The following is a 20394-nucleotide window of genomic DNA, read 5'->3' as shown; positions in this document are numbered from 1 at the left end:
ATAAAACGCACAATTAGCCTAATAGCGAAACATAATTAAAAATAAAGGAAAGTGTTAATATGCTTCTTAAAATACGAAGGCCTAAAAATAAATGAAGGCTACTTTATTAAATATTACTAAACAGCTAAAAAAATAAAAATAAAAAACAAACGTATTATTCTGTAATCTGGGCCAGGAGTAGAGTTTATATATTTTGAAGCCACAGGTCAACAACTCACTGGGGACTTCACAGCTACTATGGAACTCCACTGGTTAGAATTTAGAGCTGGCTCATAGATGTTTAGAAAACAGACTTATTTTTTCCCCCATATATGGCACAGTTTTCAAAGTTTTGCCTTATTTTCCTTTATGACATAAAATTGTAATGGTTACTAACTTTGAAAAGAATGCCAAATGGTTAAAAAAAAAAGCCAGGACTTACCTGAGCCCACATGGGCCAGCCCAACACTACCCTGGAGTTCTATGGTAGCTGTGACATCACAGCATGGTTTATGCTGTGGGGTCAGGGTGGACCTGGAGTCAGCTGGCACAATTTCAGGAACCCTTAAAGAGAAAAGTTAGTTTTAAGTGGTAATGTTCAGAATGTCCTTTACCATGGTAACAGAAAGATGCAGATGTGGTTTCCTCTAGCCAGAGCTTAACTCATTCAATTGGTTTTTATATCATAAACATTTGGCTATAGTTTAATCCTGAACCTGGCTTAGAAATTCACAGCAAACTCTTTCAAAAATAACATGAGCTACTTTTTCAATAAAATGACTTCAATATTTTTTAAAGTGTGCCCTCAAGTAGGCAAAAGCAGAGGAACAATCTCAAAAGTAATTTGAGCAGGCCAAACCACCTCCTGGTTGCATTTTCCACATAATAATAGCAACAAGCTAAGATATACTATTTCTAGTCCTAGAACAGTGCTACAAAACAATAACTTACTCGAAAAATCAACAGATAAAAATCAAAATTGTAAACAAATTCTTAAATTTCATCTATATTAATATCAAGACTAGCTTCTATTCAATAATCTCATTGTCCATTTCTAAAATACCCTCTTTAGAAAAATAAAAGATTCAATGAGATAAAGTCAAATGGTCACTAATTAAAGCTTTTAAAATTATCTGTAAGTTATGACAAACTATGTCAAATGTCTATACTACTGAGCTCTTTCTTCCTTGTATCTTTGATCAGAGTGTTAACAACCCACTCTTGTGGAAATATAAGTCTCCAGAGTCATTAAAAAATACCTAACCTAAACATATACCTTCATAAGAAAGGAGATCCTGTCAAGCAGGAAGAATTACTGCTGAAAGTATCATCACAGAAGGACTTAAAGGAAACATGCCACAAAGTTATCTTTGGGACAAGTGATCAGAGATGGGGACAAATGTTAACGGGCTAAAACAGATTAACATGAGTTCAAATTACGAAGGTCACTTAAAATATCACTGAAATACTCAACTGAAAGGAAATTACAGTTCTTAAAAGTCTTAGGTTCCAAAAGTACATTTTGAAACTCATAAAATGATGTATGCCAAAACCATATTTACCACTGAAATTATGTCCAAAGAAGTCTTTCTGACTTCAAAATAAAAATTTCATTTGCCACACTGCCAAGTTACCCTGGCTGAATTTGAAATCAATTTTTTTTTTTTTTTTTTTTTGGGGAGACTAAGTCTTGCTCTGTCACCAGGCTGGAATGCAGTGGTGCAATCTCAGCTCACTGCAACCTCCACCTCCCGGATTCAAGCAATTTTCCTGCCTCAGCCTACTGAGTAGCTGGAACTACAGGCATGCGCCACCACACCCAGCTAATTTTTGTATTTTTTAGTAGAGACGGGGTTTCACCATGTTGGTGAGGATGGTCTTGATCTCTTGACCTCGTGATCCACCCACCTTGGCCTCCCAAAGTGCTGGGATTACAGGCATGAGCCACCACGCCCAGTCTGAAATCAAATTTTAGATTTTTATAATTACACTATAATTAAACTATCTCAGGTAGGCCAGAGAAACTGACAGTCTAGCCCACCTTCATTTACTAGAGAGAAAGTGAACATTTTAAAAGTGGAACTGGGAGGCTGGGGTGCAGGGGTTCATACCTATAATCTCAACACTTTGGGAGGCCAAGGTGGGAGAATCGCTTAGAGAGTCCAGGATTTCAAGACCAGCCTGAGCAAGATGGTGAGGTCTCATATTTACAAAAAAAAATTTTTAATTATTCAGGCATGGTGATGCATGCCTGTAGTCCCAGCTACTTGAGAGGATCACCTGAGCCCAGGAATTCAAGGCTGCAATGAGCTATGATCACACCATTGCACTCCAACCTGGGTGACAAAGAGAGACCCTCTCTCTATTAAAAAAAAAAAAAAAAAGTGGAGGCAAGAAAGAAAGGATAAAAGGAAAAACTTTCATAATTTATTATAACTTTATACTGTTCATATTATTTACATTTAATACTTCTAGACAAAAGTAGAATTAAGACAAAATCATCACATTGGAAGAAATATTCAAAAGTAACCTAGTCAATCTTAACAAGGTTTCCAACTAGACACACTAAACAAGAAAGTCCCTATAATTAGCTACTGCAAAAGAAAGTTCACAGCTTCAGTAAACACTCATAGTCCCAAAAGCATCCATTATCCCCAAAAATTTCAGACCCATGTAGCCAGTAATTCATTAGGCATCCTTACCACAAAACATCTAGAAAAACCTAAACCTTCCGTCTCCTATGTTCAGGAAAAATGATACTGTTATCCAACCCAGATGTCCAAACCAAAAATCTGGCTTTCTAAACTCCTTCTCATCTCAGCCCAATATCAATTTTTCCAAGTTCTGCCAATTCTACTGAAGTCTTTTTCAAATAAATCTTCCTTTCCCCAACTCCACTGACTCTACCCTAGCTGTATCTGACTATACCTAAGTTGCTATCATTAACGCTACTGGTCTGCCATCTCAAGCATTGCCCCTTCCCAATCTATTCGCTACATTAGGGTGAGTGTGGTCTTCCTAAACTACAAATTTGATTAAGGCACTCCCTTCTCAAACGTTTACCACTAGGCCGGGCACGGTGGCTCACACCTGCAATCCTAGCATGTTGGGAGCCCAAGGCAGGCAGACTGCTTGAGCTCAGGGGTTCAAAACCAGCCTGGGCAAAATACAACCTCTATAAAAAATTTTTAAAAATAAACCAGGCACCCAGGCACAGTGGCTCACGCCTGTAATCCCAGAACTTCAGGAGGCTGAGGCTGATGGATCAGGAGGTCAGGAGTTGAAGACCAGCCTGGCCAAGGTGGTGAGACCCTGTGTCTATGAAAAATACAAAAATTAGCCGGGTATAGTGGCAGGTGCCTGTAATCCCAGCTAACTGGGAGGCTGAGGCAGAAGAATGGCTTGAACCTGGGAGGCAGAGGTTGCAGTAAGATGAAATCATGCCACTGCACTCTAGCCTGGGCGACAGAGCAAGACTCTGTCTCATTAATTAATCAATCAATTAATTATTAATTGATTAAGCTTGGCATGCTGGCGTGCACATATAGTCCCAGCTACTTGGGAGGCTGAGGTGGGAGGATCCCTTGAGCCCAAGAAGTTTGAGGCAGCAGTGAGCCTCAGTGATCACATCACTGGACTCCAGTCTGGGAGTACTTAACCAGGTTAAGGAATTAACCTATTTAACCAGGTTAAATAGTCCCAAGATCCCCTACAGGTTCTCTCTCACACTCCTCATTCTACATACACTCCAAGCAACTGATTTCTTTCAGGTTATTGAACATGCCTTGGTCTCTCAACCCAGGATTTTTAACACATAGAATTCCCGCTAATACAAACACCCTTCCTTCTTCTCATTAAAGTTTCGGCTTAGATGTCACCAAAAGTCATCTCCAAATCTCCTAATGAGATTAGGTTATACGTTCCTTCTACAACCCTGTACCTACTCTACTGAACTATGCGGGCTTGCTAAATTATATCTGCCCCCATAAACTCTTTGAGAGATATGACATCTTTCAAAGTGCTTGGGAGCACACTTGGTGAATACCTGAATGCATGAATGAATGAACAAAGAAAAGGCAAAAGCTAAGACAATTTTTTGAAGTAATTGAGGCCGAAAGCTGTGGCTCACCCCTGTAATCCCAGCACTTTGGGAGGCCAAGACCAAAAATGATTTTATGTTGCCCAGACTGGGACTGGTACATGTTTTTAAGATGCATATTTTTAATAGAGATTTCATGTAACTTGATAAAATCACCAAAGCGAACAGAAGACATGAATCAACAACTCACAGAAAAAAATACAAATGATTAATGAGACAGCATGCCATTCTTAATAAACATCAGCAAAAACAGCCCCACAGGGACTCCCAAACTGCTAATAATAAAGAACAGGTCAATTTAAGGTACAGCAACTCAATGTCATACTACACATTCATTGTTAGAAGATAACATGTTGATTCCAAATACAAAATTCAGTGAAAAAGGATATATCATATCATCTTAACTACATAAAAGTAAATAAATGCAAAAAAAAAAAAAAAAAAAAAAAAGAGAGAGAGACCAAAAATACACACAAAAAAATCTGACAGGCTTCCTCTAGGCAGTGAGATTACAAACTATTGTTATTTTTTCATAGCTTTTCTAATCTCAGAAATGGTCTACAATGCATATAGTCTGCTTTTCTTTTTTGAGATGGAGTCTTGCTCTTGTCATTTAGACTGGACTGCAGTGACATGACCATAGCTCACTGCAGCGTCGAACTCTTGCCTCAAGCATTCCTCCCGCCTCAGCTTCACATACCTGGGACTCATGCACCCACCACCAATCCCAACTAAGTTTTTTATTTTTAGTAGAGAAGCAAGAGGTCCCGCTATGTTGCACATGCTAGTCTCAAGCAGTCTGCCTTTATTATTCAATAATGAACTAAACTCTCAAAGATCATTACAGGAAGTCAGTACAAAAGTCTAAATTTGATGAAACAGAAATGATATATTTCCATCAACCGAGGAAAAGATAAACAAAATGTACATACAATGAAATATTATTCAGTCTTAAAAAGGAAGGAAATTCTGGCCAGGTGCAGTGGCTCACACCTGTAATCCCAGTACTTTGGGAGGCCGAGGTAGACAAATCACTTGAGGTCAGGAGTTCTAGACCAGCCTGGTCAACATGGTGAAACCCCAACTCTACTAAAAATACAAAAATTAGATGGGCATGGTGGCACATGCCTGTAGTCCCAGCTACTCGAGAAGCTGAGGCAGGAAAATCGCTTGAACCCAGGAGGGGAAGGTTGCAGTGAGCCCAGATTGCACCACAGCCCTCCAGCCTGGGCGACAGAGTGAAACTTTCTCTCCAAAAAAAAGGGAAGGAAATTCTGACACAGACCACAAAGTGATGAACCTTAAAGACATTATACAAAGTGAAATAAGCAAAAGGACAGATACTGTATGATTCCATTCATGAGGTATTAGAACAGTCAAATTCATTGACAGAAAGCAGAATGACGGGGCTATCCGGTCTGGAGGAAGGGGGAATGGAGCTATTTAAAGGATACAGAGTTTCAATTCTGCAAGATGAAAAAAGCTCGAGAGAGAATGGTAGAAATAGTTATACAACAATAAGAACAGTACTTAAAGCTACCAATAGAAACTTAATGAGTAAAACGGTATACATTTTATCTTATGTATATTTTACATCAATTAAAATAAATTACAAAAAAATAAAAAAGGAGCAATGACACAACAACATTATTCAGAGATATTGGAGGTGATGCTTCAAATAGTATCACCTATCTAGTATTCCTCACTCCCCTAAAAATGATGTTTCAACTAAATCTAATCATAAGGAAACCCAAAAATCTAAACTGAAGATCATTCTGCAAAAGTGGAATCTTCAAAAATTAAAGAGTACATTTTAAAAAAGCAAAGCAAAACCAGGCACTGTTCTAGATTAGAAAAGACTGAAGAGACAAAACTACTAAACATAACGCGTAATCCGTAACTGAACAAGGTGGGAACAACAGCAATTACTAAAACTATTGGGTGAAACTAAATATAGACTTTCAGTATTAAATTTCTTAGATAATTATATTGTGTGGTTATGTAGGAAAAATGTCCTTGATCTTAGGAAATACATGCTGAAATATTTAGGGGCAAAGTGTCATGATGTCCTCAGTTAACTCTCAAATGCTTCAGAGAATATACACGAGAAAGACAGATATACAGACAGAGACACCAAATATGACAAAGAACTAACTGGAAAATCTAGGTCAAAGGCATGTGGTGTTCAATATATTATACTTGTAACCTTTATACAGGTTTTGAAATTTCTCAATATAAAAGAATGACAGAGGCCAGGCATGATGGCTCACGCCTGTAATCGGAGCACTTTGGGATGCTGAGTCGGGTGGATCACTTGAGGTCAGGAGTTCGAGACTGGCCTGGCCCAGCATGGTGAAACCCCGTCTCTTCCAAAAAATACAAAAATTAGCTGGGCATGGTGGCGAACTTGCCAATAGTCCTAGTACTCGGGAGGCTGAGGCACAAGAATTGCTGGGGTCTGGGAGGCAGAGGTTGCAGTGAGCCAAGATTGCACCACTGCACTCCAGCCCGGATGACAGAGAAAGACTCCATCTCAGAAAAAAATAAAACAAAATAAAAAAGTGAAAGGAAAATATAGTCATCTGCACAGCAGGACTGGAGGTAGAAGAAAAGAAGAATCTATTGCATTTCTGTGTTGCTTGGCTTGTTTTTTTTTTTAATCATGTGCCCAGTTTAATGCAACTTTTTCAAGATAGATTCCAACAATTCTCTAGAGTCAAAACACATCCTTTTACACTTGATATTTAAAGGCTACATCTGGATTTCATAATTCAATGTGTTCTTTTAATATAGTACTTTTTTTAAACGAAAGCCTTTACTAAATCAATGGTGCATATTCAAATGTCAGTATCACATAATCAAGAATCACACAACATAGTCCCTTTCTCAGCATAAAAAAGGCACATTACTAGTTGGCAAGCCTGTATAATCAATCATTTCTGAAAGCCGAGAATTATGTCTCAGACATGCTAAAGGCAACCAAGAGAATACTGGGGCTTTATTTCTGCCATCACCACCCGTTTGCCTTAATAGAGACATTCATTCCTGGAAGCTTTCTTTTTTATTACAGGTGTCAGGAAGTACTTTTAAATCCCAGATCAAACTGGCCAGCATCATTTAATAGTAGAAAGGAAAGACATGAAAAATACGTGTGTGCACAAGACATGTGTGTTCCCTACAGATTAGAATATTTTATGTTGCTGGAAATTCTCACAGTTCATTTAAAAATCATGATGTAAGGCCGGGCACAGTGGCTCACACCTGTAATCCCAGCACTTTGGGAGGCCAAGGTGGGCAGATCACCAGGTAAAGAGATCGAGATCATCCTGGCCAACATGGTGAAACCTCGTCTCTACTAATAATAAAAAAATTAGCTGGGCATGGCGGTGTCTACCTGTAATCCCAGCTACTTGGGTGGCTGAGGCAGGAGAAACGCTTGAATCTGGGAGGCAGAGGTTGCAGTGAGCCAAGATCATATCACTGTATTCCAGCCTGGTGACAGAGACACCATCTCAAAAAAAAAAAAAAAAAAAAAGACACAAAATGTTGTTTTATATCCAGTGTTCCAAAACCAAAACAGGAAATCCTTAAAAACTTGAAAAATAAAACAAAAACCTCTTGAAGATAATACTTCTTTCATGGTACTAAAAAAACTCTATTACCTATATGAACTACCTTGGATAGGAAGTAAATCCACAATCAAGAATGTTTGTGGAGTGAAATGACATCGCAGTTTTCATAGCTACATACTCATCACAATTAAGAGTATCATAGAAAGTTAGCCAAGGACATACAAGGCATTGCTAGTATTCCAGCACTCACTTTCCTTTCATGGATACAGGCCAAAAATTGCTACACAACTCTGTATACATTTTGGATACTATTAAAAGCTTTTAATGTGTCCAGGCATGGTGGCTCACACACCTGTCATCCCAGCACTTTGGGAGGCCAAGGTCTCGGATCACCTGAGGTCAGAAGGTCAGACCAGCCTGGCCAACACAGTGAAACCCTGTCACTACTAAAAATACAAAAATTAGACGGGCACACCTGAAATCCCAGTTACTAGAGAAGCTGGGGCAGGAGGATCACTTGAACCCAGGAGGTGAAGGTTGCAGTGAGCAGGGATTATACCACTGCACTGCAGCCTAGGCAAAAGAGCAAGACCCTGTTTCAAAAAAAAAAAAAAAAAAATTAATGTAACATTTTTAACTCAAACCATTTTTGTGTCTTCTTTAATAAAAGGGCAATTAGATGGTTTTAAATGTTGAAAACTATTAATAAGATGCAAGACCTGTTTACTGGTTCTGCCCTCCATTCATATGTAAAACAATGTATTAAGAAAAAAGGGGCCAGGCACAGCGGCTCACACCTGTTTATCCCAGCACTTTGGGAGGCTGAAATGGGCAGATCACTCAAGCCCAGGAGTTTGAGACGAGCCTGGACAGCATGGTGAAACCCTACCTCTACAAAAAAAGAAAAAAAAAAAAATCCAGGAATTAGCTGGGTGTGGTGGTGTGCGCCTCTAAAGTGGGAGAATCGCTTGAGCCTGGGCATTCAAGGCTGCAGTGAGCTATGATTATGCCACTGCCTCCAGCCTGGGCAACAGAGCAAAATCATGGCTCCAGAAAAACAAAGGGAAAAGAAAACAACAAAAAAAAGACACTAAATCAGAAGAGTATCTTTGAGCAGAACACTAGTTTGGCATCAGTATACAACCAAAGTTCATAACCCAGCACTTAAAAGTAACCATAATGGTGTACAACTTCACAAGCTTCCTCTCTAAACTCCCAGATGATATTCTCGAAAAATGACATGTTAGAACACAGATCTGCAACTGAGCTACCAACACAGAAGTAATGATGACTGCAAAGCAATCCATAGAACAGGAAAAGTTCTAAACACTGAAAGATCGCCCAAAGAGCTTTGGAATACCAAGCCAAAAATAGGCCAACATGAGCAGAGCAAACAGAGCACACACTACAGAAAACACCACACACACAAAAATCAAGCTCAAATAACGGGGCCTAATCATGGAATGCTGCAAAATATTAGCAAGTAGTAGATTACTCTGGGCCACAGCAATCAGCTTCATATAAGCATATTTATTTTGCTGACTTGAAAAAAGGCAGGACTGAAAACATTAATATTTCCAGGTATCAAACATAATTCAAATTTTCCAGTAATAATCCCCAATCATATTTAGCAGAAAGAAACGCCGTTACCATTTGTGTCTTGGAAAGGACAGCTTCTTCCCATTCAGTAAGTCAGCTCCTCTGTACCTCAACTTCTTTCATTATTAACAATGGCTCTGACTTCCTCTAGGAACTGGTGAAAATTAAGTAAAATTTTTCTGAAATTGTCAAATTAAGATATATTTGTTTAGGACTGGGTGCAGTGGCTCATGCCTGTAATCCCAGCACTTTGGGAGGTGGAGGTGGGCAGGTCACCTGAGGTTAGGAGTTCAAGACTAGCCTGGTCAACACGATGAAACCCTGTCTCTACTAAATACACAAAAATTAGCCGGGCATGGTGGCGGGTGCCTGTAATCCCAGCTACTTGGGAAGCTGAGACAGGAGAATCACGTGAACTCGGAAAGCAAAGGTGCAGTGAGCTGAGACCATGCCATTCACAACAAGAGCAAAACTCCATCTCAAAAAGAAAAAAGACGTTATTTTTTTTAAAAAAAAAAAAAAGCTATTTGTATTAATTTCTTATTGCTGCTCTAACAAATGATTACAACCTTAGTGACTTAAAACAACACAAACTTTGTCTTACAATTCAGCTCAGAAGTTCAGCAAGGCTCTCACTGAGCTAAAATCAAAGTGTTGGCAGAGCTGTGCTCCTTCATGAGCCTCTAGAAAAGCCTTGGTTTTTCTCCTAGAGGCTGCTGGCATTCCTCGCCTCATGCCCTGCAACTCTCTCAGGCCTTTCCTTCTCTTCTCATGGTCCCATCTGTAATTCTCAGTCTCCTGTCTCTCCCTCTGATTTACAAGGACGCTTGTGATTATACCACCTACCCAGATAACCCCGCCATTGAAGGCATCTTTAATCACTTCTGTAAAATCTCTTTTGCCACATAAGGTGGCATACTCACAAATCCTGAGGACTGGGATGCAGCCATGGGGAGGTGAGTTGTGGACATTATCTTGCCTGCCACTCTATTTATATCAGTCATGTAAATCACCCAAAAAAGCCGAAGGAGGGCGTGGAGGGAGATAAACCTATAAGGAAGTCAATGGGCAAGTTAAAAATGTAAATTTATACTCTATAACTTATTAATAGTGTGTTTTTATTTTTTTGTTTTTATTTATTTTGCGGGGGCAGGGGGCAGATGTAGTTTCACCCTGTTGTCTTGGCTGGGGTACAGTGGCATAACCTCGGCTCATTGTAACCTCTGTCTCCCGGGTCCAAGAGATTCTTCTGCCTTAGCCTCCCAAGTAGCTAGGATTAAAGGAGCCCGCCACCACACCCAGCTATTTTTGTATTTTTAGTAGAGACAGGGTTTCACCATGTTGGCCAGGCTGGTCTTGAACTCCTGACCTCAAGTAATCTGCCTACTCCGGCATCCCAAAGTGCTGGGATTACAGGTGTGAGCCACCGTGACCGGCCAATAGTGTGTTTTTAAAAATAATGAATGTTTTGTGACTTCAGGTAAGTAATCAATAAAATATCCTTGTGAACGAAATAATTTTTAAAGCTAAGGAGTAATGAACTAGAGAATAGAAGCCTCTTCCATTTTTTTTCTTCACAGTCATTTGTATGCCCTGAGCTTTCTCTCAAGTCACAAAGTCAGCCCAAAGATGTCTTAAATGGGCAAAATCACCAATGTCAAATGCAAGGATTTCCTTTTCCACTTCTGACATGGTAATTTTCTTGGTAATATAAATCACCGTACAATCATTCCAGTTCAAATTAATATAATCCCTCAAAAACTAATTGATTTTTTCGCCGGGCACAGTGGCTCAAGCCTGTAATCCCAGCACTTTGGGAGGCCGAGGCGGGTGGATCACGAGGTCAAGAGATCGAGACCATCCTGGTCAACATGGTGAAACCCCATCTCTACTAAAAATACAAAAAATTAGCTGGGCATCGTGGTGCATGCCTGTAATCCCAGCTACTCAGGAGGCTGAGGCAGGAGAATTGCCTGAACCCAGGAGGCAGAGGTTGCGGTGAGCCGAGATCGTGCCATTGCACTCCAGCCTGGGTAACAAGAGTGAAACTCCGTCTCAAAAAAAAAAAAAACTAATTGACTTTTTCTTCATGGAAGTTACTTTAACTTTGTTTGTATTATTGTACAATCTCCCTTTTTTTTTTTTTTTTTTTAAAGACACGGGGTTTCACCATTGGCCAGGATGGTCTTGATCTCTTGACCTCGTGATTTGCCCGCCTCAGCCTCCCACAGTGCTGGCATTACAGGTGTGAGCCACCAACAATCTCTCTTTCATTACACCAAGCACGTATTTCAAAAGTAGAAACTGTTTTTAAAAAATCATTATAGAAGATTACATTTTGCACAGTTTTGTTTCTCCAGAAGAAAAAATAATACTAATTTAATGATTTACTTCCTTGAGAATAACCTTTGACAAACTGTAAACATCCACCTATATACATAATTCTTAACATTAATACCAAAACAAATTGAAAATAACACTTTAAAATGTAATACCCCTACACTTTGTTATTTTTTGTCAAACAATGTGTGTTAGTAAAACCAAATGGACAAATACATTCTTTTTTTTTTTTTTTTGAGACGGAGTTTCGCTCTTGTTACCCAGGCTGGAGTGCAATGGCGCGATCTCGGCTCACCGTAACCTCCGCCTCCTGGGTTCAGGCAATTCTCCTGCCTCAGCCTCCTGAGTAGCTGGGATTACAGGCACGCACCACCATGCCCAGCTAATTTTTTTGTATTTTTAGTAGAGATGGGGTTTCACCATGTTGACCAGGATGGTCTCGATCTCTTGACCTTGTGATCCACCCGCCTCGGCCTCCCAAAGTGCTGGGATTACAGGCTTGAGCCACCGCGCCCGGCTGACAAATACATTCTTAATATATTTAATACCGTGCAAGTTTTAAGACATAGTCTTTCTCTGTCAGCCAGGCTGGGAGTACAATGGCACAATAATGGCCCACTGCAGTGAGCTGTGATGGTACCACTGCACTCCAGCCTGGGTGACAGAGCAAGACCTTATCTCAAAAAAAAAAAAAAAAAAAAAAAGTGTGTGTGTGAGAGAGAGACAGACAGAGAGACAGAGAGAGTGTGTGTGTGCACGTGTGTGTGCGTGTGTGCACGCGTGTGTGCGTGTGCACGTGTGTGTGCACGCGTGTGTGTGTGTGTGCATGTCTCTATACAGTTTCAATGTGAACTTGTTACTTAAGTTTCCTTCTTCTCCCCCTATGCCTTTGACAGCCCCAACCAAATCTCAGCTCCTTCCCATCTTCATTAGCAGGAGCACTGGACAAGGTAAACTTAAGAAAGATGCAGCTATTGTTCAGGAAGTGAGACAAAATGCCAACTAGGAAGCAGTAAGTCCAACAACAACTGAATAAATATTTCAAGTAAAAATCTCATTTGACAGTTATACCAAACACATAGAATGATTCTTTAAAAAGCAAATATTGCCATAAGTGCAAGTAGGAAGGTAGAGAAATTAAATATATAGAAACCTGACTTTAGACTTTTCATATCTGTAGACTGCCCAGTGATCAACTGAAGCCTCTACATCCTTTCCTGTAAGACCCTTTCATACCTAATACCTACCTCAGACTTCCTGACAACCAGTGAGAAGTAGAACTGGCTCTCCTGGGTTGAGCCCCAACTACTGAAAAATATAGAAAGCTAGGAAGAGGCAAAGAATCCAGAAATTCATAGGAGTAGGATAAAGGTTTGTCCAAACCTCAGCTCCCAAAAATATTCATTTGTTCATTGATATAAAAATACTTGAGTACTTAGTATGTATGTAGCAGGCACTGTTCTAAGACACAGCTTTGAACAAAACAGGTAAAATTCCTGGCCCTCAGGAAGCTTAAACTCTAGAGTAGAGAGAGACAAACAATAAACAAGATGACTAAGCATATTAGAAGGTGACAAGTGTTACGAAGAAAATTAATGCTGTGGGGAGAGATAATGAACAGGAATGAAAGTCTAGATACAGCAGTCATGGAAGACCTGAGAAGCCAACACTTGAGAAAAGAAGTAAAGGTGGAAAGCAACTCGGACAGAAAAAACAGCAAGTAAAAGGCTTGAGGCTTGTTTATAGAATAAAAAGGTAGCAAGAGTGGCTGCAATAAAATGGAAAAGGTGGAAAACATTAGTTCAGAGATAAACAACATACATTTGACCCTTGAACAACAAGGGGAGTAGGGGGACCAACCTCCCACACAGTAGAAAATCCATGTATAACTTTTGACTCCCCCAAAACTACTGATAGCCTACAGCTGACCAGAAGCTTTACTAATAGCACAGTCAAATAATACAAATTTGTATATGTATTATACACCGTATTCTTGTCATACATTAGAAAAAAGAAAATGCTAAGAAAATCATAAGGAAGATAAGATACATTTACTAACTCATTAAGTGGTCTTCATCCTCATCGTCCTCACCTTGAATAGGCTGAGGAGGAGGAGGAAGAGGGGTTGGTCTTGCTGTCTCAGGGGTGGCAGAGTTGGTAGAAAACTAATGTATAGTGGACCCACACAGTTCAGACCTGTGTTGTTTAAGGGTCAAAACTATGCGGAGGCAAGTTGAAATGAGCAATACAGAGCATGTAGATGACCTTGTAGAGTTTTTGAGGGACTTTAGCTTTTAAACCAAGTAAAAGGCAATCACTAGAGGGTTCTGAGTAGAGTTTTTAAAAACAACAAAAACAGCAGCTCCTCTGTTGACAGTAGTAGACAGAAAGGGAGTGCAAAAGCAAGGGGTAAGGGAGTGCAAAAGCAAGGGGTAAGGGAGGGCAAAGGCAAGGGGGATCATGGTTTGGACAAAAATAGTGAGAAGTGGTCAAGAGTCCAGACATATTTTGAAGGTAGAGCCAATGGATCTTCTGAGAAATAGAAGTGGGGCATAAGAGAAAGAAGAATCGAGGAGAAACAAGGCTTTTGACACAAGCAATGGAATCAGAAATTTGCTATCAACCAAGATGGGAGCCTGGGAAAAAATAGACTTGAAGGAGAGCCCAGTTCTGTTTTAACATCACTGAGCTTGAAATAAGCTTGAGTTATTAAACACTCCAGTAAAGATGTTGAATAGGCAGCTGGATATATGGGTCTAAGGTTCAGGAATACAAGTTACAGCACAGATTTAATACAGCGTTCTTATCTAACCCTGTTTTTTAAGGACACAACTATGTACACAAATTGTCAAAGTGCAATTTCATAGGGCAACTGATTCAATACAATAGCAGAACAAAAGGAGGACATTAGATAGTGTTGCTCTATTCTCCAGATATACTGTTGTCTGCCCAGTGAGAAAAGCAGTCTACACTGAGTACTGACATGACCTCCCTAAAAACCTGACGTCCCTAAAAAAAATCCAGCAACAACTGCAAACACTCCAAAGACAACTGTACATTTACATTCACACCTCTACCTTTACCACCCTGATTCCCAATCTCAGGTTCCATTAATGATGTCAGGTTTTGGCACAGCTGTCCCCAGCATCCTCTGACCACGTAAGATAATATGCACTTATGTGAAACTTACATACAACAGCCATGTTAATATGTTTGCTTAATACTGTTGATACCTTAGTTTACATCTGCCCTCTCAACAACTGAATCTTACTCTTTCCTACTTCATCAGCTACAAAGCTGACCTGAGGTCCAAATTTTTTCCCAACTTTAAATGGAAAAAGTCTCGTATTTTATACTCAGTGTACATACTTTAGAGATGGACTTTTTAAAAATCACTAACAACAATAAGCCAAAATACACTGTATCTAAAGAAATCTAGGAAGGGAATTAAAGATTAATTTTGTTAGTCTTACTGCTCAAACCTTTTTTTTTATTTTTTAGTTAACCCAACACAATGTAAACCAGTCAAAAAAAAAAAAAGTGTTTAGCATATTTCAGTGATGTTTACAAATCAGAATATGGCTATCCCATAGAAACAGGCCTATAATTATAACCTTATGTATAACAATTCAGAACGACATTGTACAGTTAACAGTAAAAAATATTCGCTGATAGGAAAGACACAGTCCACATTACCAAGAACCAAATACAATTAACCCTTGGCCCTAAGAATCTGCAAACTTTGCAGGAAGAAACAGCAACTTAATGACAAATAGTTGTTTTCGTTTTTTGTTTTTGAGATAGAGTCTGGCTCTGTCACCCAGGCAAGAGTGCAGTGGCAGGATCTCAGCTTACCACAACCTCCACCTCTGGGGTTCAAGGGGTTCTCTTGCCTCAGCCTCCCAAGTAGCTGGGACTACAGGCACATGCCACCAAGCCGGGCTAATTTTTTTTGTACTTTTAGTAAAGACAGAGTTTCACCGTGTTAGCCAGGATGATCTCGATCTCCGCCTGCCACCCAAAGTGCCCAGCCAACAAATTGTTTTCATTTGCAAATGAAACAAGGCCAAATCCAATACTGGTCCTATGGTAGAAGTTTTTGTTCCACTTTTAAATTGAAGTCATAGTGATTAAAATGCAAAGGGGTGGCCAGGCACAGTGGCTCATGCTTGTAATCTCAGCACTCTGGGAGGCCAAGGCAGGTGCATCATGAGGGTCCAGAGTTCAAGACCAGCCTGGCCAAGATGGTGAAACCTCATCTCTACTAAAACTACAAAAATTAGCTGGGCATGGTGGCGGACACCTGTAATCCCAGCTACTCGGGAGGCTGAAGCAGAGAACTGCTTGAACCCAGAAGGCTGCAGTGAGCCAAGATCACACCACTGCACTCCAGCCTGGGGGACAGCGAGACTGTCTCCCAGAAAAAAAAAAAAAAAAAAGCAAAGACGTGGGCCAGGCCCAGTGGCTAACATCTGTAATCCCATTACTCTAGGAGGCTGCAGTGGGTGGATCACTTGAGCCCAGTAGTTTCAGACCAGCCTGGGTAACAAGATGAAACCCTGTCTCTACGAAAAAATACAAAAATTAGCCGGGCATGGTGGCACGTACCTGTAGTCCCAGCTACTCGGGAGGCTGAGGTGGGAGCATAGCTTGAGCTGAGGAAGTCAAGGTTGCAGTGAGCCATGACTGGCTCACGTCAAGGCTCACTGCAGCCTTGACTGCACCACTGCTCTCCGGCCTGAGTGACAGAGCACAACTCTGTTTCAATAAATAAAATGCAAAGAGGTACAAGGATGGCTAGTTGTCTAGTCAAAAGAAGTAAGGACATGTAGAAAAAGGCAGGACCAAGAAGAAATAATGTCATAAAGACAAACATGATTCATCTAACTCGTGTGTTTCAAGGAGAGAAAGTATTTCAAATCAGGTGTTCTTATCCTGAGATCCATTGACTTGAAGCAATCGGGGGCTGAAGTGAAACCCTGATTCCTAAAGGATTCTATGACCCCAAAAAAGGTTAAGCATCATCATGATGAAGGCTAGTTCATTTTCATCTGTAAACCTACATGTACTATAACACCATCTTGTAGTTCAAGTATTCACAGTACAGTACAAAAACATGATTTTACGAGTGTTTCAAAGGCATATAAGCAATTAAAAGACAATCACACCCAACATCAAAGCTCATAGATATGTAAAGATTTCATTTATATGTATATCCAAAATAGGTAAATCCACAGACACCAAAAGCAGACTGGTGGTTATCAAGGGTTGCGGGGTAGGGGTAGGGGGCAGTAACTGCTTAATGGGTACATAGTTTCCTTTTGGAATGATGAAAATGTTTTGGAACAACACAGAAGTAGTGGTTACACAATGTGAATGCACTAAATGCCAAACAAGTTGTTCACTTTCAAAACAGTGAATATTTATGTTAAATGAATTTGATCTCAATAAGGAAACTAATAATAATAAAACCCTTTTGTATCTCCTGTTTAAATTTTTTTTTTTTTTTTTTTTTTTTTTTGAGACAGTGTTTCGCTCTTGTTACCCAGGCTGGAGTGCAATGGCGCGATCTCGGCTCACCGCAACCTCCGCCTCCTGGGTTCAGGCAATTCTCCTGCCTCAGCCTCCTGAGTAGCTGGGATTACAGGCACGCACCACCATGCCCAGCTAATTTTTTGTATTTTTAGTAGAGACGGGGTTTCACCATGTTGACCAGGATGGTCTCGATCTCTTGACCTCGTGATCCACCCGCCTCGGCCTCCCAAAGTGCTGGGATTACAAGCTTGAGCCACCGTGCCCGGCCGTCCTGTTTAAATTTTTAAAACTGACAATCATACCATATGTTGTCCCTCAATTTGGAGCAGAAAAATCAGTGGAATAAAATGGAACAACAGAGACAGCAGAAGATGGCTTGGTGTGTTTTCAACCCTCATCCTCAGAATGGGAGAAAACTGGAAGTAAGCATTGCCAAATGCCTACTACCTCTGGAGGTCAGAAGGCTTCATCTGCTGAGATATTCTTTTTTGCCAGAACAAAGTTAAAATTGAATACTCAGGATTTCAGCTGGGCACAGCAGATTATGCCTATAATCCCAACACTTTAGGAGGCTGAGGTGGGAAGATTGCTTGAGCCCAGGAGTTCAAGACCAGCCTGGGCAACATAGGGAGACCCCCATCTCCACAAATAATAGTTAAAAACAATAGCTGGGTATAGTGGTAAAATGCCTATAGTCCCAGCTACTGGGGAGGCTGAGGTGGCAGGATCACTTGACCCCAGGAGGCTGAGGCTGCAGTGAGCAACCACTGCCCTCTAGCCTGGGTGAGAGAATGGTGAGATCTCATGGTAGGGGAAGAAATTTCTATAACATATTATATACACATATCTATAATTTAATTTTAAAAACTCAAGATTTCTTGAAATCAATTATTAGGACTCATGGGAGGTGCACACAGCTAAACCTTCCATATTCTTGGGCTGTACCCAGAGGGATGAATGAAACAAATTGGTAGAGGGGAAAAATACAGCTAAGTGTAAGTTACGGTTCAGCTACTGTTCCACACAAAGTTTAGCCTTAGTAATCATTCAAAATTTCCCTTATAAAACCAAATGTCAAAGTAAGCAGCCCATCCAAATAATTTAATAAGAATCCACATCTAATCTATTCAAAAAAATACCGAAGACTCAAGTCACTGCTTTTGTGAATTACACCACAATTAACTCATGAGGTCAATAACTGAAGAAAATTCTGCTCTCCTCTGTCTCTGTGCTGTTAACAGCATTTCCTGAGAAAAATGTCACAAAACATATGAACCGTAACTTGAAGTATAGAATCAGCTGGCTACATGTAATCAGTTCCATAAAGTTTGCAAATATTTACTACATGACACTCATGTTAAAGTAACACCAGTATTTTCAAGGTCATTATTATGTTTGTTCAACTTCTTGGAGTCACACATTTTTGTGGTATTTTTAACATCTGACTAAAGCTTCTATCATCACAAGATGCTCACACTGTTTACAAATACTTGGAAACAGCAGCTGGTGTTCCTCAGTTACATCTTGTTACAATAAACACAGTAGCAGTTTTAAAGTCCAGGTATATATTTTACTATTGATGTGTAAAAACTTTGCTTTAACTTAAAAGTTTCCCTGGCCCCCAGTAATGGAGAGACATAAACACAATTAATTGTGGGCAATTTAGCACAAAGCTATGACAAGATCACAAATACACAAATTTTTATGTATGCATACTTGAAAATACAACATGTTGAATGAATTAGATGCTAAATACTGACCTTGCACATCATATATATTTTGGAAGCAGAGTCTCACTATGCTGCCCAAGCTAGAGTGCAGTTGCTACTCAGACTGATCACGGCATACTACAGCCTCAAACTCCTGGTCTCAAGCAAGTGGCTAAAACAGACATGTATCAGCACACCCAGCTCTTCTTATATCATTTTTACTATCTTTTCCCATCCCATTCAAAAAATGCAGAATACAGAAACTTACCCACACAAGCATTGAGAAATAGCCAATCAGTCTTTTTCATCCTGTTTTTAATTTGCTTTAATTTTTTGAAGTCTACTTCAAGTTCCTCCTTGCTGCCAACAGCACCAGCCAATTCAATCCTCTGAAAATCCATTTTCACTTCAGAGTCCCGCTTCGTAGCAGGAGGTGATCTCCTTTGGCTATTACCACTACTGCAACTTCCCCTCCATCGAGCTCTGTCTTGCTCATTTATTATTGAAGAAGCCTCTTCAGTCTCTGCCAATTCTATTGCTTCAATGTTATTAGGTCTGGGATGATCACAAACAACACATCTTTTAGCCTTGGCCCAGTTTTCATATGTGCAAACAGAGCAAGTCCAATGCTGTGTCCTAGTGTTCAATTTATTTCTATCATTGTATTCCTCACAAGGATCAACAGAAAAAGCAACTGGTCTTGAGCCAGATCCTGAGGACTGAGGAGATTCTGTAGGACTCCTGGTCCTACGCTGGGATAAGCACTGGGTACATCTGATTGCTCTTGGCCAGTTCAAATATGTACACATGTGGCATGACCATTTATTTGCATTTTCCATGCTATATGAAGATTTAACCCTTGGTCTTGCACTCGAGTCTGGACATATCAAAGGACTACTTCCTCCTTCGGTGCTGGAAGGATCCCAATCTCTACCAACATCACTTGAACCACTTTTAAATGGATCTTCTGTAATAATTGTTCCACTAGGTCTTTGGGCACGACACATAGTACACTTGATTGCAGATGGCCAGTTTTCATACGTACAATATTCACAAGCCCACTTAATTCCACGTTCTGACATTGTGCACTCCTTGAAGTGAGTTGTGTCAGGCAGGAAGCTATAAATAATTAGGACATGGTTATTAAGATAACTACATTCCACCTCCAAAAATATGCTCCCCAAAAAGCATACCCTTCAACCTACAAAATATAAATTTCTCAAAAGATGCATATAACATTTCAACATTGAATTATTCTAATTTTCTTTTTTGATTTCCATAGAAACACTGGAGATAAACTCCCAAAGAAAAAATCTTAGACCTTGGAATTTAATAAAATTGAACTTAGGAATGCTAAAGAGATAGGCAGGAGATAGGAGGTTTGAACTAAGAAGGATGAAGATTAAAGGGAAGCCATTAATAGAAATGTTTAATTTCAGGGAAGCCATCCTATCAATTTACAAACATAAGTAATAGTTTATAATGAGTCAAAGGTAGAGGAAACAACGCAAAGTAAATAATAGCTTAAGCACATAACCATTCTCAAATTATGAAAAACACA

The 20394-nt window shown here is 39.9% G+C and overlaps 1 protein-coding gene across 6 annotated transcripts in view; it reads right to left on the bottom strand.

The window, feature by feature from the left end:
• Positions 1–20394, bottom strand: part of ZRANB1 (zinc finger RANBP2-type containing 1) — a 70949-nt gene that overhangs the window by 26356 nt on the left and 24199 nt on the right. For all 6 annotated transcript variants that reach the window (XM_074383060.1, XM_039465003.2, XM_039465004.2 and 3 more), the window contains one exon: positions 19102–19952. In XM_074383060.1, coding sequence (XP_074239161.1) covers positions 19102–19952 — 851 coding nt within the window. The remainder of the gene's footprint in view (positions 1–19101; positions 19953–20394) is intronic.

Source organism: Saimiri boliviensis, chromosome 12 (genome assembly GCF_048565385.1).
Source record: "Saimiri boliviensis isolate mSaiBol1 chromosome 12, mSaiBol1.pri, whole genome shotgun sequence".
Taxonomy (NCBI): Eukaryota; Metazoa; Chordata; class Mammalia; order Primates; family Cebidae; genus Saimiri; species Saimiri boliviensis.
Note: the sequence above shows the minus strand (reverse complement) of the source record. Positions and strands in the feature narration are given on the sequence as shown.